The following is a 19008-nucleotide window of genomic DNA, read 5'->3' on the forward strand; positions in this document are numbered from 1 at the left end:
CCCCTACTGTACTCTGTACTATGTCTCCATTCGGAAAACGTGCTAAAATAGAAAACAGCAACACAACAACAAAGTCCAAAATGTGCTGACGTTGCAATTAGACATGCAAAACTAGGAAGTGCTTGAGGGCACGCGACTAACAGACGACGGCAGCAACAACAAAACAAAACACAACAGTTTGGAATTTAGCATACAGCTAGTTGGGATTGATGTCTTGAAGTTTGTTTAATTAGCAGCATGTTCATTTTAGTAAACATGGCCGCCCTAATGAAGTGTTGGTTTTATTTTTTCATTTACATTTTTTTGCTGTGTTGAGAAGCCTCTGCCAAGTGGTCAGTGCTGGACACAAGTGGGGACAATTAGGAGTACTTTGGCCATTTCACTGCTTAATGAGGGGCCACACACACACACACACACACACACACACACACACACACACAAAACGAACAATGTGCATTTTTTTCCTGATGTATTTAGGGACACAGATGACTAAAGAGATGAAAAAGAAAAGAGATGACAGAATGTACACACACTCTGTAAACATGACACACCCAGTGACCTCTCACGAAACCCCCCCCTCACACACACACACTCTTATGGTTATGGGTTATGGGTTGTACTTGTATAGCGCTTTTCTACCTTTTTTAAGGTACTCAAAGCGCTTTGACACTATTTCCACATTCACACACACATTCACACACTGATGGCGGGAGCTGCCATGCTAGGCGCTAACCAGGACCCATCAGGAGCAAGGGTGAGGTGTCTTGCTCAAGGACACAACGGACGTGACTAGGATGGTAGAAGCTGGGGATTGAACCAGGAACCCTCAGATTGCTGGCACGGCCACTCTCCCAACTTCGCCACGCCGTCCCCCAAATCATGAAATACAACTTTACCCGAGCAAGAACGATACATATTTATCCGGGAGAGTGTTGATACCAATGTCCATGACCCAGACACACACAAAGAAGTTTTGTTCCAAGTCATGTAGAATGATGTCTGGAGCACAATATGCCTGGGAAGTCCACAGACGTATAATCCTTGATATCATTCCACAAGTCTTTTTTTTTTAATCAAGTATAGGATCTATTCCCTTCCATAGTTGGATTTTTTTGCTCGTATCTGCTTTTTGTGGTGAGATCTAGGCCCCTTGCGTACTTAGTCATATTTATCATAGTATAGTACAGGGGTCGGCAACCCAAAATGTTGAAAGAGCCTTATTGGACCAAAAATACAAAAACAAATCTGTCTAGAGCCGCAAAAAATTAAAAGCCATATTACATACAGATAGTGTGTCATGAGATATAATTTGAATCAATATGACTTAAAGGAAACTTAATGAGCTCAAATATAGCTACAAATGAGGCATAATGATGCAATATGTATAATATAGCTAGCCTAAATAGCATGTTAGCATCGATTAGCTCGCAGTCATGCAGTGACCAAATATGTCTGATTAGCACTCCACACAAGTCAATAACATCAACAAAACTCACCTTTGTGGATTCATGCACAACGTTAAAAGCTTGGTGGACAACATAAGACAGAAAAAGAAGTGGCATAAAACACGTCCTAGAAAGTCGCAGAAAGACATACATGTAAACAAACTAAGGTGAGTTCAAGGACTGCCAAAATTAGTAGGACAAAACGGCGCTCGCCAAATACTCGAATCAGTGAAGCATGTTTAATATAAACAGTGTGCTTTATAACAATTAGGGAGGTTTGTGTCATGTTTGTCCTCCTACAGAAACCATATTAAAACAAAAATATTTTTCCCCCCCCCTCAACTTTTTTCATTTTTCATACATTTTTGAAAAAGCTCCAGAGAGCCACTAGGGCATACTTGCCAACCCTCCCGAATTTTCCGGGAGACTCCCGAAATTCAGCGCCTCTCCCTAAAAACCTCCCGGGACAAATATTCTCCCGAAAATCTCCCGATTTTCAGCCGGAGCTGGAGGCCACGCCCCCTCCAGCTCCACGCGGACCTGAGTGAGGACAGCCTTTTTTCACGACGGGAGGACAACAGGGTGACAAGAACTAAATCATCCAGACGAGATAGAAATTGTATTATTATGTTTATGTTACCTAAAAATAAATATATTTTTTAATTTAAAAAAAACAAAAAACGAAATAAATGTTTACTATATTTTGCTAAAAACATCAAAATTAATTGTATTTTTATTTGTATTTTTTCTGACTCCTTATTACATCCAGCCATAGAATTATACATTAAAATAAACATATTTGAAATAATTAATTTTAAATGATCATAATAATTCATTTAAAATGACCATATTTAATTATTAAAATAATTGCTTGTTTATCAACAACTTTAGCATTTTATTCATTACATTTTGAAGCTCTCAGAAGCCAAGTTATGTTATATTCATGTTATATTTATTTATGCAAGTTTGAAGTATCAATTATCTAAACACAGTTTTGTTTGCATATTTTCAGGATGTAGATATATATATATATATATATATATATATATATATATATATATATATATATGAAATACTTGACTTGGTGAATTCTAGCTATCAATATACTCCTCCCCTCTTAACCACGCCCTTAACCACGCCCTGCCCCACCCCCGACCACGCCCCCACCCCCCACCTCCCGAAATCGGAGGTCTCAAGGTTGGCAAGTATGCACTAGGGCGGCGCTAAAGAGCCGCATGCGGCTCTAGAGCCGCGGGTTGCCGACCCCTGGTATAGTATATATAGAAAGAGAGAGTATACTGTACATACAGAGAATATATATATATATATATATATATATATATATATATATATATATATATATATATATATATATATATATATATGTATATGTATGTATATATATATATATATATATATATATATATATATACACATATATATATATATATATATATATATATATATATATACATATATATATATATATATATATATATATATATATATATATATATATATATATATATATATATATATATATATATATACACAACTACACACACATATATGTATATAGGGTTATCCCGATAACAATATTTTGGTACCGGTACCAAAATGTATTTCCATATTTTTCGATACCTTTCGATACTTTTCTATATAAAGGGGACCACAAAAAATGCCATTATTAGCTTTATTTGAACAAAAAATCTTAGTGTACATGAAACATATGTTTATTATTGTAATTTAGTCCTTAAATAAAATAGTGACATACTAGACAACTTGTAAGTAAACAAACAAAGACTCCTAATTAGTCTATGCAGTAACATATTGTGTCATTTATCCATCCATCCATCCATTTTCTACCGCTTATTCCCTTTTGGGGTTGCGGGGGGCGCTGGAGCCTATCTCAGCTACAATCGGGCGGAAGGCGGGGTACACCCTGGACAAGTCGCCACCTCATCGCAGGGCCAACACAGATAGACAGACAACATTCACACTCACATCCACACACTAGGGCCAATTTAGTGTTGCCAATCAACTTATCCCCAGGTGCATGTCTTTGGAAGTGGGAGGAAGCCGGAGTACCCGGAGGGAACCCACGCAGTCACGGGGAGAACATGCAAACTCCACACAGAAAGATCCCGAGCCCGGGATTGAACCCAAGACTACTCAGGACCTTCGTATTGTGAGGCAGATGCACTAACCCCTCTGCCACCGTGAAGTGTGTCATTTATACACCTATTATTTTGTACACATTATGAGGGACAAACTGTAAAAATTGATGATTAATCCACTTCTTCATTTTCTGTTAATATCTGCTTATTTTCTGTTTCAACATATTATATCTACACTTCTGTTAAAATGTAATAATCACTTATTCTTCTCTTCGTTGATACTTGACATTAGTTTTGGATGATACCACACATTTAGGTATCAATCCGATACCAAGTAGTTACAGGATCATACATTGGTCATTTTCAGAGTCCTCATGTGTCCAGGGACATATTTACTGACTTTACAAACATAATATGAATTTCTAAAAAAGGACAAAAGAGTTTGTGACGATAAAAAATATCGATGTAATCATTGTAGTATCGACTATCGACTTGATATCATTACAGTGGATGTCAGATGTAGATCCACCCATGGCGTTTGTTTACATTGTGACGCCGGTGAGCTATTGTATCCTCCTACGGTGTGTAGTGAAGCATGTTTAGCTATTCCTCGTCCTCCAGTGATAATGATATTTGTAAAAAACTTACTTTATTTGTCGCCATGGAGGTGAAGATTAGTGATTTAGAAGTAGCTAAAACACTGTGGATGGATGTTAGCCATGGCTTAAAGCACCTCTTCCTGAGGGTGTTTCAGTGTTATAACTTCACCTTTATCTTTACTTTTTACACCTAAATGCGTCCATTCTCCCTTTTCTGTCTACACACTGTGTCTGCTTGTAAGTACTCTGTGTGTGTGCGCGCTGTTTAACATGCTCCTCTGCTCGTAAAACCAGCAATGACACAACGTCATGCCCGGGAAACGGTACTTTTCAAACAGAGTATAGTACCGTTTTTGATTAATTATTACCGTGATACTATACTAGTACCGGTATACCGTACAACCCTATATGTACAAACCCTGTTTCCATATGAGTTGGGAAATTGTGTTAGATGTAAATATAAACGGAATACATTGATTTGCAAATCCTTTTCAACCCATATTCAATTGAATATGCTACAAAGACAACATATTTGATGTTCAAACTGATACACTTTTTTTTTTTATTGCAAATAATCATTAACTTTAGAATTTGATGCCAGCAACACGTGACAAAGAAGTTGGGAAAGGTGGCAATAAATACTGATAAAGTTGAGGAATGCTCATCAAACACTTATTTGGAACATCCCACAGGTGGACAGGCTAATTGGGAAGAGGTGGGTGCCGTGATTGGGTATAAAAACAGATTCCATGAAATGCTCAGTCATTCACAAACAAGGATGGGGCGAGGGTCACCACTTTGTCAACAAATGCGTGAGCAAATTGTTGAACAGTTTAAGAAAAAACTTTCTCAACCAGCTATTGCAAGGAATTTGGGGATTTCACCATCTACGCTCCATCAAAGGGTTCAGAGAATCTGGAGAAATCACTGCACGTAAGCAGCTAAGCCCGTGACCTTCCATCCCTCAGGCTGTACTGCATCAACAAGCGACATCAGTGTGTGAAGGATATCACCACATGGGCTCAGGAACACTTCAGAAACCCACTGTCAGTAACTACAGTTGGTCGCTACATCTGTAAGTGCAAGTTAAAACTCTCCTATGCAAGGCGAAAACCGTTTATCAACAACACCCAGAAACGCCGTCGGCTTTGCTGGGCCTGAGCTCATCTAAGATGGACTGATGCAAAGTGGAAAAGTGTTCTGTGGTCTGACGAGTCCACATTTCAAATTATTTTTGGAAACTGTGGACGTCGTGTCCTCCGGACCAAAGAGAAAAAGAACCATCCGGATTGTTCCAGGCGCAAAGTGTAAAAGCCAGCATCTGTGATGGTATGGGGGTGTATTAGTGCCCAAGACATGGGTAACTTACACATCTGTGAAGGAGCCATTAATGCTGAAAGGTACATACAGGTTTTGGAGCAACATAGCAACGTTACCATGGACGCCCCTGCTTATTTCAGCAAGACAATGCCAAGCCACGTGTTACATCAACGTGGCTTCATAGTAAAAGAGTGCGGGTACTAGACTGGCCTGCCTGTAGTCCAGACCTGTCTCCCATTGAAAATGTGTGGTGCATTATGAAGCCTAAAATAGCACAACGGAGACCCCCGGACTGTTGAACAACTTAAGCTGTACATCAAGCAAGAATGGGAAAGAATTCCACCTGAGAAGCTTCAAAAATGTGTCTCCTCAGTTCCCAAACCTTTACTGAGTGTTGTTAAAAGGAAAGGCCATGTAACACAGTGGTGAACATGCCCTTTCCCAACTACTTTGGCACGTGTTGCAGCCATGAAATTCCAAGTTAATTATTATTTGCAAAAAAAAAGAAAAGTTTATGAGTTTGAACATCAAATATGTTGTCTTTGTAGCATATTCAACTGAATATGGCTTGAAAAGGATTTGCAAATCATTGTATTCCGTTTATATTTACATCTAACACAATTTCCCAACTCATATGGAAACGGGGTTTGTATATATATATATGTATATCTATATGTTAAAAAAGTCAAGGTCATATAGTTGGCAGTGTGTCGTCCAATCACGTGTCAGCATTGAGAGGGAGACCTGCCTGACCCCCTGCAGTGCGGCCCCCTCCTCCCTCCTACCAGCCGTGACCTGAGGTGTGGTCCTCCATTGTGCGAGTGGTCGGCCTTGCGCGCTCACAAAGGCTCAGACGCTTCAAAACGAAGCACTCGAGGACTCGCGGCTGAACTCCGGCTTCGCCCAAAAGAGGCGACTGTTGAAAAAAAAAAAATCAAGTGCACTAATTGAGGGGACATTTTTAGAGTCGAGTGTTTTTGTGCAAGAATATGTTTTTGTCTCGGCAAACTTTTTCTATTGTCCACCATGTCATTAGGAGACACTGTGTGGACAAATGTTTTGGGACACTCTTAGGAGGCTTCCTCTCTTCTGGGAAAACTTTCCAAAAAAATTGTCCATTGGCGAGGTCACAGGTCACCCGCTATACAGGCTTCTTCTAAGCCCCGAGCACACCTTCATTTGGACTGTTTAGTGCATTGGGAACAGGAAGATGTTCTACAAAGCCCACAGTCTCGCTAAGAGGATTCATTCATTCATTGAGAGCTGTGTCCCAAGACTTTCGTCCAGCAGGGCCGTGTCAAAGTCTGAGCAGACTGTAGTTCTGTAGTCTGAGTGAGATCTTATTCAAGTACAAAAGCCAAAAGCAGTGAAGTTGTCACGTTGTGTAAAAGGTAAATAAAAAGCAGTGACGTGCAGTCACTAGAGGCAGGTGAGGCGGGGCCTCACCTGCCATCATGGAAAGAAAAAAAATGTAAAAAGAAAAAAAAAAAAAAAAAAAATTGTTATATGTATGCAGTGATTATACTATAAAGTTATTTTCCATTTAACTTCACCAGTTTTAGATTATTTTTATTCAAAATCGCTGAATTTTCACATTTTCCGTTCAAATACCAAGAAGAGACGATGCGGTGAACAGCAGCCAGTTGAGGCACGTCACTCAGTGCCTCAACATGGATTGCGCAATGACTCGGCTAACTGCTGGCCTGCTGTGCAGTGAGATTGTATTGCTATATAAACTATATTATACATTTCCATAGTTTAGTTAGCTGAGGTATATAATGTACAGTGTATTGTGTCAACAACTGTATGTGTGTAAAGTATTTCTTGTGCTGAGCGATCATAAAACGGCTGCAAAAGACGCACTGTGTGAGGCTCGCCTCCTGCACCCCCGCCGTAGAATTGTTATATCAACTAAAGCCCACACTTAAACTTTCCACGTGCAAGATTGAATCTATTTAAAAAAATTATTTCATAAGAAGCCAAAAAGTGCAAAAACAATAATGTTGGTGTTGGAGGAGTTGTGAATGACTGCAGGGACACAACATTAGGTACACCTGCAGACTGCAGGTGTACCTAATTCACAACTCCTCCAACACGAACATTATTGTTTTTGCACTTTTTGGCTTCTTATTAAATAACTTTTGTAACCTATTTTCATGGGCTTTCCTCTTTGTGATGTTAAGTTCCTGTTATGCGCTGTTATACAGTATATGCCTTGAGCTCTTATTTTGAAGGCGCTAAGAGCGGAAGTGATGTCACGTTGCGGAGGTTTTTGAAAGAAGGTAAATAAAGTGGTCCTCGTGTAAACTGGAGCCTCCGTGTTTGTTATTTTGTAGTTTCATACAGTATAGGCGACATTTATAAACCCTCGGTTACACTTTTTTAAATAGATTCAATCTTGCACGTGGAAAGTTTAAGTGAGGGCTTTAGTTGCGGCGCATGGACTTCATTTATAAGTAAAGGTAAGAGCATAATAAAGTTTTTTTTTATTAAATGTGCTTTTTTGTGTGCTACAGTTTGTATGTGTAAAGTTAAAGTTAAGTTAAAGTACCAATGATTGTCACACACACACTAGGTGTAATGAAATTTGTCCTCTGCATTTGACCCATCCCCTTGATCACCCCCTGGGAGGTGAGGGGAGCAGTGGGCAGCAGCGGCGCCGCGCCCGGGAATCATTTTTGGTGATTTAACCCCCAATTCCAAGCCTTGATGCTGAGTGGCAAGCAGGGAAGAATGCTGGTATGAGCTTTTAAACATAACCCGTTAACTGCTGCCAATCAAATGGTGAATAAGATACTCTTTAGGGTTTATATGTTTGTAAATCTGACTGTGATGAAGTCAGTGCCTCACCAGCCATCAACCTCACCGCACGTCACTGATAAAAAGAGAATACAATGATTTGCAAAAAAACTTATATTCAATTGAATAGACTGCAAAGACAAGATATTGAACGTTCACACTGGTAAACCTTTGTTATTTTTTGCAAATATTAGCTCATTTGGAATTTGATGCCTGCAACATGTTTAAAAAAAAGCTGGCACAAGCGGCAAAAAAGACTGAGAAAGTTGAGGAATGCTCATCAAAGACTTATTTGGAACATCCCACAGCTTTTCTGTCTTGCCTCTTGGTGAGGGCGGTCGCATTTGTCTCCGCTCCCTCCTTCCCTGCTTGCTTTCTTCGTGTCCTTGTCCTGTCTGAACTTTTTTGAAGCCTCTTTCTTTGCGTTGTCCTCAAATCTAAACATCAAACATGGATATGATCAGCTGGACTCTCGACGCAATTGACAAAGTCTTTTCGAAGAGGTTCGGGGGAGCCTGGCTGCCCTGATGGAACCATTGCTGCGGGGTACGTGAGAGACTCCTGGGATAAATGGAGAATCATGTGCCTCTCAGTACTTTCCTTCGAGGACGTGGAAGACATCTACCGTGATCGTGGGGCACCTGCTGATTGGGCTGGGCATTGCTCTGGTGTATCGTCAAAATCGAAAGACGATGGCAGCCACTCAAGGAGCCCAACGGCTGTTCATCGCAATGGAAGGATTGGGTCGGGCTGTGGGAACACAGACTATGGCGATTTCTGATTTGAATCGCAAAATGGATCTCATCATGGAGAAGCTTGCTGAGAAGGAAGAATTAAATCGAATTTGAGAAAACAGCACTGACACAGAGCAGGAATGTCATTGTTTTGACTGCTCGAAGAAAACAACATCTTAATCTACGATTTGACTCCCTCGAATGGCCTTGACGCTATCAGGAACAGGCTGTTCTGAAAAACTCCCCCGAGGACTCCTCAACGATGGACGCTTTTGACCTTCCTATTTTTCAATAACACCTGGTGTCGAATTTTGAGATCGGCCCCAGTCCACAAAAACATTTCAACATCTCACCCAAGATAATTGGGCATACATGCATGCACCCGCCCCTCCCCCAATCAACGCCTTCACCACTGCTTTATTCCTCCGAGGTTGTGGACGGCTGAGTAGCGCTTTAAAGCGGCAGCCGGCCTCCAGGGCCCCAAATCCCCCCCCCCCCCCCCCCCTCTGTTGCGAATTGTTGTGATTACATGTACCATGCTTATGTGTGCTATGCTATGTGAGGTTTTTTCCTCGGACTCAGTCTGGACCCCTCCTGAGGGTCCAGCCTTAGACTGATATTTTTTTTACTCTTCCCCCTTTCCCAATGTCACCTTTTTCCCACCTTTTTTAAGGGGCGCCGTAAGTGGCTGATCCGTTGGCGGTCCCGTCTTGTCCCCTTGTAACGTATGTCTGCTCTTAGTGGGACTGTGCCCAAAATGAAATGTCAATTCTTATGTGTCTTGTACATGTTAAAGAATGGACAACAATAGAACATCTTGAATCTTGAATCTTGAATCTTGAACGGGCTAATTGGGAACAGGTGGGTGCCATGATTGGGTATAAAAGCAGCTTCCATGAAATGCTCAGTCGTTCACAAACAAGGACGGGGCGAGGGTCACCACTTTGTCAACAAATGCCTGAGCAAATTGTTTGAGAACAACATTTCTCAACAAACTATTGCAAGGAATTTAGGGATTTCACCATCTACGGTCTGTACTATCATCAAAAGGTTTAAAGAATCTGGAGAAATCACTGCACTTGAGCGGCAAGACCGGGACCGACATCAGTGTGTAAAGGATATCACCACATGGGCTCAGGCACACTTCAGAAAACCACTGTCAGTAACTACAGTTTGTCGCTACATCTGTAAGTGCAAGTTGAAACTCTACTATGCAAAGCCAAAGCCATTTATCAACAACACCCAACTTATTTTTTTTTTTGGTGAAAATATTGGACACAGTGTGTTGTCAAGCTTATGAGATGCGATGCAAGTGTAAGCTACTGTGACACTATTGTTCTTTTTTTATTATTTTATTTTAATTTATTTTTATAAATGTCTAATTACTAATATTGATACTGTTGTTGATAATATTAATTTTTGTTTGACTGCTTTTAGATGGTTTTGTGTCATGTTTGTGTCTTCTCTCAATTGCTCTGTTTATTGCTATTCTGAGTGTTGCTGGGTTGGGTTTTGTTTTTGGAAATTTTAATTGCATTATTATGGTATTGTTTTGTTGGATTGATTAATAAAAAATAAAAAAATCCCTCAGGCGGTACTGCATCAAAAAGCGACATCAGTGTGTAAAGGATATCACCACATGGGCTCAGAAACACTTTAGAAAACCACTGTCAGTAACTACAGTTGGTCGCTACATCCGTAAGTGGAAGTTGAAACTCTACTATGCAAAGCCAAAGCCATTTATCAATAACACCCAGAAACGCCGCCGGCTTCACTGGGCCCGAGCTCATCTAAGATAGACTGATGCAAAGTGGGAAAGTGTTCTGTGGTCTGACGAGTCCACATTTCAAATAGTTTCACAGGTCACCCGCTACACAGGCTTCTTCTATGCCCAACTCGCCCAAGCACACCTTCATTTGGACTGTTTCGTGCAATAGGAACAGGAAGATGTTCTACCAAGCCCACAGTCTCGCTAAGAGGATTCATTCATTCATTGAGAGCTGTGTCCCAAGACTTTCGTCCAGCAGGCGTGTGTCAAAGTAAACACTCACAGTCGTCAAAGTCTGAGCAGACTTTGGGTCGACGCACCGAGTGGTCCTGCAGCTTGTAGAGCATCTTCAGAACCTTGTTCTTCCGCTCCTCAGGCCTCCAGTCCTTCTTTTCAGGGAAGTTCTCGTCCGGGTTCTTCCGTCCTGAAGCCTCACGGCCACTGTCAGAATCTGCATGGCAAGAATACGACACATTCAAAAACCGACAACCTATAAACACCAATCATCTTTCAATCAATCAATCAATCAATCAATCAATCAATGTTTACTTATATAGTCCTAAATCACGAGTGTCTCAAATAGTGTGAGAGTCCAGTCCATAGTGGATCTAACATAATATTGTGAGAGTCCAGTCCATAGTGGATCTAACATAATATTGTGAGAGTCCAGTCCATAGTGGATCTAACATAATAGTGAGAGTCCAGTCCATAGTGGATCTAGCATAATAGTGTGAGAGTCCAGTCCATAGTGGATCTAGCATAATAGTGTGAGAGTCCAGCCCATAGTGGATCTAGTATAATATTGTGTGAGAGTCCAGTCCACAGTGGATCTAATCTAACATAATAGTGAGAGTCCAGTCCATAGTGGATCTAACATAATAGTGTGAGAGTCCAGTCCATAGTGGATCTAACATAATAGTGAGAGTCCAGTCCATAGTGGATCTAACATAATAGTGTGAGAGTCCAGTCCATAGTGGATCTAACATAATAGTGGGAGTCCAGTCCATAGTGGATCTAACATAATGGTGAGAGTCCAGTCCATAGTGGATCTAACATAATAGTGTGAGAGTCCAGTCCATAGTGGATCTAACATAATAGTGTGAGAGTCCAGTCCATAGTGGATCTAACATAATAGTGAGAGTCCAGTCCATAGTGGATCTAACATAATAATGAGAGTCCAGTCCATAGTGGATCTAACATAATAGTGAGAGTCCAGTCCATAGTGGATCTAACATAATAGTGTGAGAGTCCAGTCCATAGTGGATCTAACATAATAGTGAGAGTCCAGTTCATAGTGGATCTAACACAATAGTGTGAGAGTCCAGTCCATAGTGGATCTAACATAATAGTGAGAGTCCAGTCCATAGTGGATCTAACATAATAGTGAGAGTCCAGTCCATAGTGGATCTAACATAATAGTGTGAGAGTCCAGTCCATAGTGGATCTAACATAATAGTGAGAGTCCAGTCCATAGTGGATCTAACATAATAGTGTGAGAGTCCAGTCCATAGTGGATCTAACATAATAGTGAGAGTCCAGTCCATAGTGGATCTAACACAATAGTGTGAGAGTCCAGTCCATAGTGGATCTAACATAATAGTGAGAGTCCAGTCCATAGTGGATCTAACATAATAGTGAGAGTCCAGTCCATAGTGGCTCTAACATAATAGTGTGAGAGTCCAGTCCATAGTGGGGCCAGCAGGAGATCATCTCGAGCGGAGACAGGTCAGCAGTGCAGTAGTCCACCTGGGGTCCCGACCCCGGACAGCCAGCGCCTCACCTGTGGTCACTGAATCTGTGCCCCCTCTCCACAAAGAAGAGGGGGGCAGAGCAGAAAAGAAACGGCAGATCAACTGGTCTAAAAGGGGGTCTATTTAAAGGCTAGAGTATACAAATGAGTTTTAAGATAGGACTTAAATGCTTCTACTGAGGTAGCATCTCTAACTGTTACCGGGAGGGCATTCCATAGTACTGGAGCCCCAATAGAAAATGCTCGATAGCCCGCAGACTTTTTTTGGGCTCTGGGAATCACTAATAAACCGGAGTTCTTTGAAGGCAGATTTCTTGCCGGGACATATGGTACAATACAATCAGCAAGATAGGATGGAGCTAGACCGTGTAGTATTTTATACCTAAGTAGTAAAAACGTTCACTTGTTGTCCTTGCATGCAGAGTCACATTCTGGGAAAAGTCCTCCACTTTGTCACTGAGGAGCCAATTTAGGTGTGAACACAAAGTCCTTCAGACAAAGACGCTCTTCTGGACGAGAGCGGGAAGCCGCATATCCGAGCGGTCGGTCAGCTGCCCCGATTGATGGAGTCGTGTCTCGTTTGGTGCGACCGTCCTTCCAAAACGCTGCACACAATCACACAGTCCGAGTCCAAGGACGACAGGATGAGGGATGTGCCTCGGGGAAGGATCCGTCATTTGTACGCTTCATGACGTGGATGTGCGACATCATCCATGCGACCGAACAACAAGACACGTTGGTCTGGAATGCAAATACTCCACTTGAAAGGCCTCACTGAGTTTCACGTTACCACGTTTTGTGGAAACTAATAACACAGTAGTACTTCCTAAGTCATTTGTTCCTAAAGGTTCGACTAAAACCAAACCGTGCCAAAAATTTCCATAAAAAAAACAACGTAAACCAAATAAATGCGTTCCAGGCAGACAAAAATATGAAGACGAAACACATTTCATGCATAAAATAATGTCAAATCCATACAAGGTGTGAATGAACCGTGTACACCAGAGGTGTCAAAGTGGTTTTCACTGACGGCCTGGTAGAATAATCACACAACTCTTATGCTTAAAGGCCGTTTTTTATCTTCCATGGCATGTGAGGAGTGGCCTCGCCGCAGATGTTTTCTGTCTTTCAGCCTCGCTAACAGCCAAGGACGAACCAGCACCTCAACGGAGAGCAGAGACAGGGCGCAATCACAAGGCCCCCAGCACTTTCCGTTCTGAATAATCACGTATTGTGCGTACTGGAGCTGCTTGCATAATGTGTGACCCCCACCCTTTAGAAGCAGCCTCAGCGATGTAACTAGGGAACCCCCAAACTGAATAAATAGGGGAGCGCGTGGGCTGTTCCTCAGAGCGTAAGGTGAGACTGTAACTGAGTGTGCAGCTCCATGCGTTCTCCCCATGAGCAAAATTGTTCTGTTTAATAAATAGATCGGTGCTTAAACCTGACATTTCCACATAGCAGTTATGTTTGGCCCCAGAGGGCCACTTCTAACGGTGAATAATATTATTACGCAACGCATTTTATTAGTATATATTTTTTCAACTAAAATGTATAAAAAAATATGGTAAGTTGCAATAATTTCACCTCAAAATGTAGTGTATATTACTGTAAATGGAAAAATATTACTGCTGTTTTTAATGGTAAAAAAAGGCAGCTCAGTTGCCAGAATTTTACTGTAAAATTTACATTTGTTTTTTTACTGTAAATTTAAAAAAAATCAAATTTTACAGTAAAATTATAGCACCTGAGCTGCCAATTTTTTTTTAATTAAACCTTTTTTTTTTTTAACCGCAAATAAAGAAGTGTAGATTTTTCGGTGTATTACTGTAAATGCCAAAATGGCAAGGCGGCATTATGAGACTTACCCACTCTAGACCCTGTTTTCATGAATGATCATTTCAGGGCACCCAGAACACAGTTCCCGTGTGGATAAGAGGGCACAACTATACAATAGTTTCCACCGAAAAATGTTCCAGTGTGGACAGGACATTTGTAGGAAACGACCTCCTGCGGAGACAAACAAGCATTCATCAGCTTCTAATCAACCTGACTTGTTTTTGGGTTGTCATGGTCCAGACTAGAGTTGTACGGTATACCAGTACTAGTATAGTATCACGGCATGGCGCAGTGGAAGAGTGGCCGTGCGCGACCTGAGGGTCCCTGGTTCAATCCCCACCTAGTACCAACCTCGTCATGTCCGTTGTGTCCTGAGCAAGACACTTCACCCTTGCTCCTGATGGGTGCTGGTAGCGCCTTGCATGGCAGCTCCTTCCATCAGTGTGTGAATGTGTGTGTGAATGGGTAAATGTGGAAGTCGTGTCAAAGCGCTTTGAGTACCTTGAAGGTAGAAAAGCAACCCATTACTAATCAATCAAAAACGGTACTATACTCTGTTTGAAAAGTACCGGTTGCCAGGCATGATGTCATATCGTGACATTGCTGATTTTACGAGCAGAGGAGCATGTTCGGCAGCGCACACACACAGAGTACTTACAAGCAGACACAGTGTGTAGACAGAAAAGGGAGAATGGACGCATTTTGGCTTAAAAAGTAAAGAAAAAAAAAAAAAAAAAAAAAAAAAAGTAAAGAAAGCGGCTTACATTCATCCACAGTCCGCAGTGTTGTAGCTACTTCTAAATTACTAATCCTCGCCTCCATGGCGACAAATAAAGTACATTTCTTACATGTATCATTATCACTGCAGGACGAGGAATAGCTAAACATGCTTCACTACACACCGTAGGAGGATACAATAGCTCACCGGCGTCACAATGTAAACAAACGCCATGGGTGGATCTACACCTGACATCCACTGTAATGATACCAAGTACAAGAGCGTATCTAGTCGATACTGCTATGATTACATCGATATTTTTTTATCGTCACACAATCTTTTTGTCATAACGGGGGGGGTCGCAGCTTACTGCGAGGTTTGTTCTCCCAGGATGCAAACAGACAATTCCGGACAGGACTTGAAGGTAGGAACATATTTATTAATTAAATAATCCTACATATCACAAAAGACAGGAACTAAAACAAAAGGAAAGCGTGCCGTTCGCACAAGAGGCAACAGAACAAAAAAAAACGCAGGAAACATAGACGCTAACTCTTAGCATGAGCTATGGACATAGAACAAACAAGACTTACTGTGGCATGAAACAACTAACATAACTATGGCATAGAACAACATGAAACTGTGGCATGAAACAACTAACATGAACTATGGCATAGCACAACATGAAACTGTGGCATGAAACAACTAACATAACTATGGCATAGAACAACATGAAACTGTGGCATGAAACAACTAACATAACTATGGCATAGCACAACATGAAACTGTGGCATGAAACAACTAACATAACTATGGCATAGCACAACATAAAACTGTGGCATGAAACAACTAATTATGGCATAGAACAACATGAAACTGTGGCATGAAACAACTAACATAACTATGGCATAGAACAACATGAAACTGTGGCATGAAACAACTAACATAACTATGGCATAGCACAACATGAAACTGTGGCATGAAACAACTAACATAACTATGGCATAGCACAACATGAAACTGTGGCATGAATCAACTAACATAACTATGGCATAGCACAACATGAAACTGTGGCATGAAACAACTAACATAACTATGGCATAGCACAACATAAAACTGTGGCATGAAACAACAAACTATGGCATAGAACAACATGAAACTGTGGCATGAAACAACTAGCATAACTATGGCATGGAACCACTATGAAATTGTGGCATGAAACAACTAACATAACTATGGCATAGCACAACATGAAACTGTGGCATGAAACAACTAACATAACTATGGCATAGCACAACATGAAACTGTGGCATGAAACAACTAACATAACTATGGCATAGCACAACATAAAACTGTGGCATGAAACAACTAACTATGGCATAGAACTACATGAAACTGTGGCATGAAACAACTAGCATAACTATGGCATGGAACCACTATGAAATTGTAGCATGAAACAACTAACATAACTATGACATAGCACAACATGAAACTGTGGCATGAAACAACTAACATAACTATGGCATAGCACAACATGAAACTGTGGCATGAAACAACTAACATAACTATGGCATAGCACAACATGAAACTGTGGCATGAAACAACTAACATAACTATGGCATAGCACAACATGAAACTGTGGCATGAAACAACTAACATAACTATGGCATAGCACAACATGAAACTGTGGCATGAAACAACTAACATAACTATGGCATAGCACAACATAAAACTGTGGCATGAAACAACTAACTATGGCATAGAACTATATGAAACTGTGGCATGAAACAACTAGTATAACTATGGCATGGAACCACTATGAAATTGTGGCATGAAACAACTAACATAACTATGGCATAGCACAATATGAAACTGTGGCATGAAACAACTAACATAACTATGGCATAGCACAACATAAAACTGTGGCATGAAACAACTAACATAACTATGGCATAGCACAACATAAAACTGTGGCATGAAACAACTAACTATGGCATAGAACTACATGAAACTGTGGCATGAAACAACTAGCATAACTATGGCATGGAACCACTAGGAAATTGTGGCATGAAACAACTAACTATGGCATAGAACTACATGAAACTGTGGCATGAAACAACTAGTATAACTATGGCATGGAACCACTATGAAATTGTGGCATGAAACAACTAACATAACTATGGCATAGCACAATATGAAACTGTGGCATGAAACAACTAACATAACTATGGCATAGCACAACATAAAACTGTGGCATGAAACAACTAACATAACTATGGCATAGCACAACATAAAACTGTGGCATGAAACAACTAACTATGGCATAGAACTACATGAAACTGTGGCATGAAACAACTAGCATAACTATGGCATGAAACAACTAGCATAACTATGGCATGGAACCACTATGAAATTGTAGCATGAAACAACTAACATAACTATGGCATAGCACAACATGAAACTGTGGCATGAAACAACTAACAAGAACTATGGCATAGAACAACATGAAACTGTGGCATAAAACAACTAACATAACTATGGCATAGCACAACATGAAACTGTGGCATGAAACAACTAACATGAACTATGGCATAGAACAACATGAAACTGTGGCATGAAACAACTAACATGAACTATGGCATAGAACAACATGAAACTGTGGCATGAAACAACTAACATGAACTATGGCATAGAACAACATGAAACTGTGGCATGAAACCAATAATGACGCCAGCACGACTGACTGGCAAAGGTGGGCTTAAATCCTGTCTCTTGATTGGAAACAGGTGCGTGTCCCGAACACCAGAGGCAGGTGAAAATCATAAGTCGCCATGGTAACTAAAACAAACAAGGGTGCACACAAAAACAGGAACTAGTGGAGTCTAAAACTAACAGAACATAACAAAAACATGATCCGGACCACGGATCATGACACTTTTTACCTTTTTTAAAAATTCATATTATGTTTATAAACTTTAAAAATATGTCTCTGGACACATGAGGACTTTGAATATGACCAATGTATGATCCTGTAACTACTTGGTATCGGATCGATACCTAAATGTGTGGTATCATCCACAACTAATGTCAAGTATCAAAGAAGAGAAGAATAAGTGATTATTACATTTTAACAGAAGTGTAGATAGAACATGTTGAAACAAATAAGCACATATTAACAGAAAATGAACGAGTGGATTAATAATCCATTTTTACAGTTTGTCCTTTATAATGTGTACAAAATAATAGGTCTATAAATGACACAATATGTTACTGCATAGACTAATTAGGAGTCTTTGTTTGTTTACTTACTACTAAAAGACAAGTTGTCTAGTATGTTCACTATTTTATTTAAGGACTAAATTACAATAATAAACATATGTTTAATGAACCTTAAGATTTTTTGGTAAAATAAAACCAATAATGAAATTTTTTTGTGGTCCCCTTTATTTAGAAAAGTACCGAAAAGTATCGAAATTCATTTTGGTACCGGTACTAAAATATTGGTATTGGGACAACCCTAGTCCAGACGACACTAAAGTACCACATGCAAATGCTGCTGCTTATAAAAGGTGATGTTTTTTTTCCACGACTCCACTGTTGATTGATTTGTTTGTCTCACTTAAAGGTCCAGATTGTTGACAAGCGCTCGCCAGTGTGCAGGATCTGGTTTCCTCCTCTCCGGGGGCGCCGAGGCCTTCTAATCCCTGAATGGGCAGCAGTGATTAGGGGGGTCAGTCAAATCTGGAAACAAGAGCCCCAAGACTCGAAAAACACACGGCGCAGGGTTGCCGTGACGACCGCGGCATCTGAACCCCCGCGGATAGCCCAATTTGGCCGGGTCAAATCCCACGATGACCACGTACAGCAGCACCAGGCGGCGGCAAGACGGGTATCTCTGTTTAAAGAAGGGATGAGCACC

At 40.7% G+C, this 19008-nt stretch overlaps 1 protein-coding gene across 2 annotated transcripts in view; it reads right to left on the reverse strand.

Annotated features, from left to right (window-relative positions):
* The window catches only part of LOC133621567 (uncharacterized), a 181756-nt gene that overhangs the window by 39904 nt on the left and 122844 nt on the right, over positions 1-19008 (reverse strand). For both annotated transcript variants that reach the window (XM_061983675.1, XM_061983674.1), the window contains exon 10: positions 11066-11233. In XM_061983675.1, the coding sequence (XP_061839659.1) occupies positions 11066-11233 (168 nt within the window). The remainder of the gene's footprint in view (positions 1-11065; positions 11234-19008) is intronic.

The sequence above is a fragment of the Nerophis lumbriciformis genome, linkage group LG25, assembly GCF_033978685.3.
Source record: "Nerophis lumbriciformis linkage group LG25, RoL_Nlum_v2.1, whole genome shotgun sequence".
NCBI lineage: Eukaryota > Metazoa > Chordata > Actinopteri > Syngnathiformes > Syngnathidae > Nerophis > Nerophis lumbriciformis.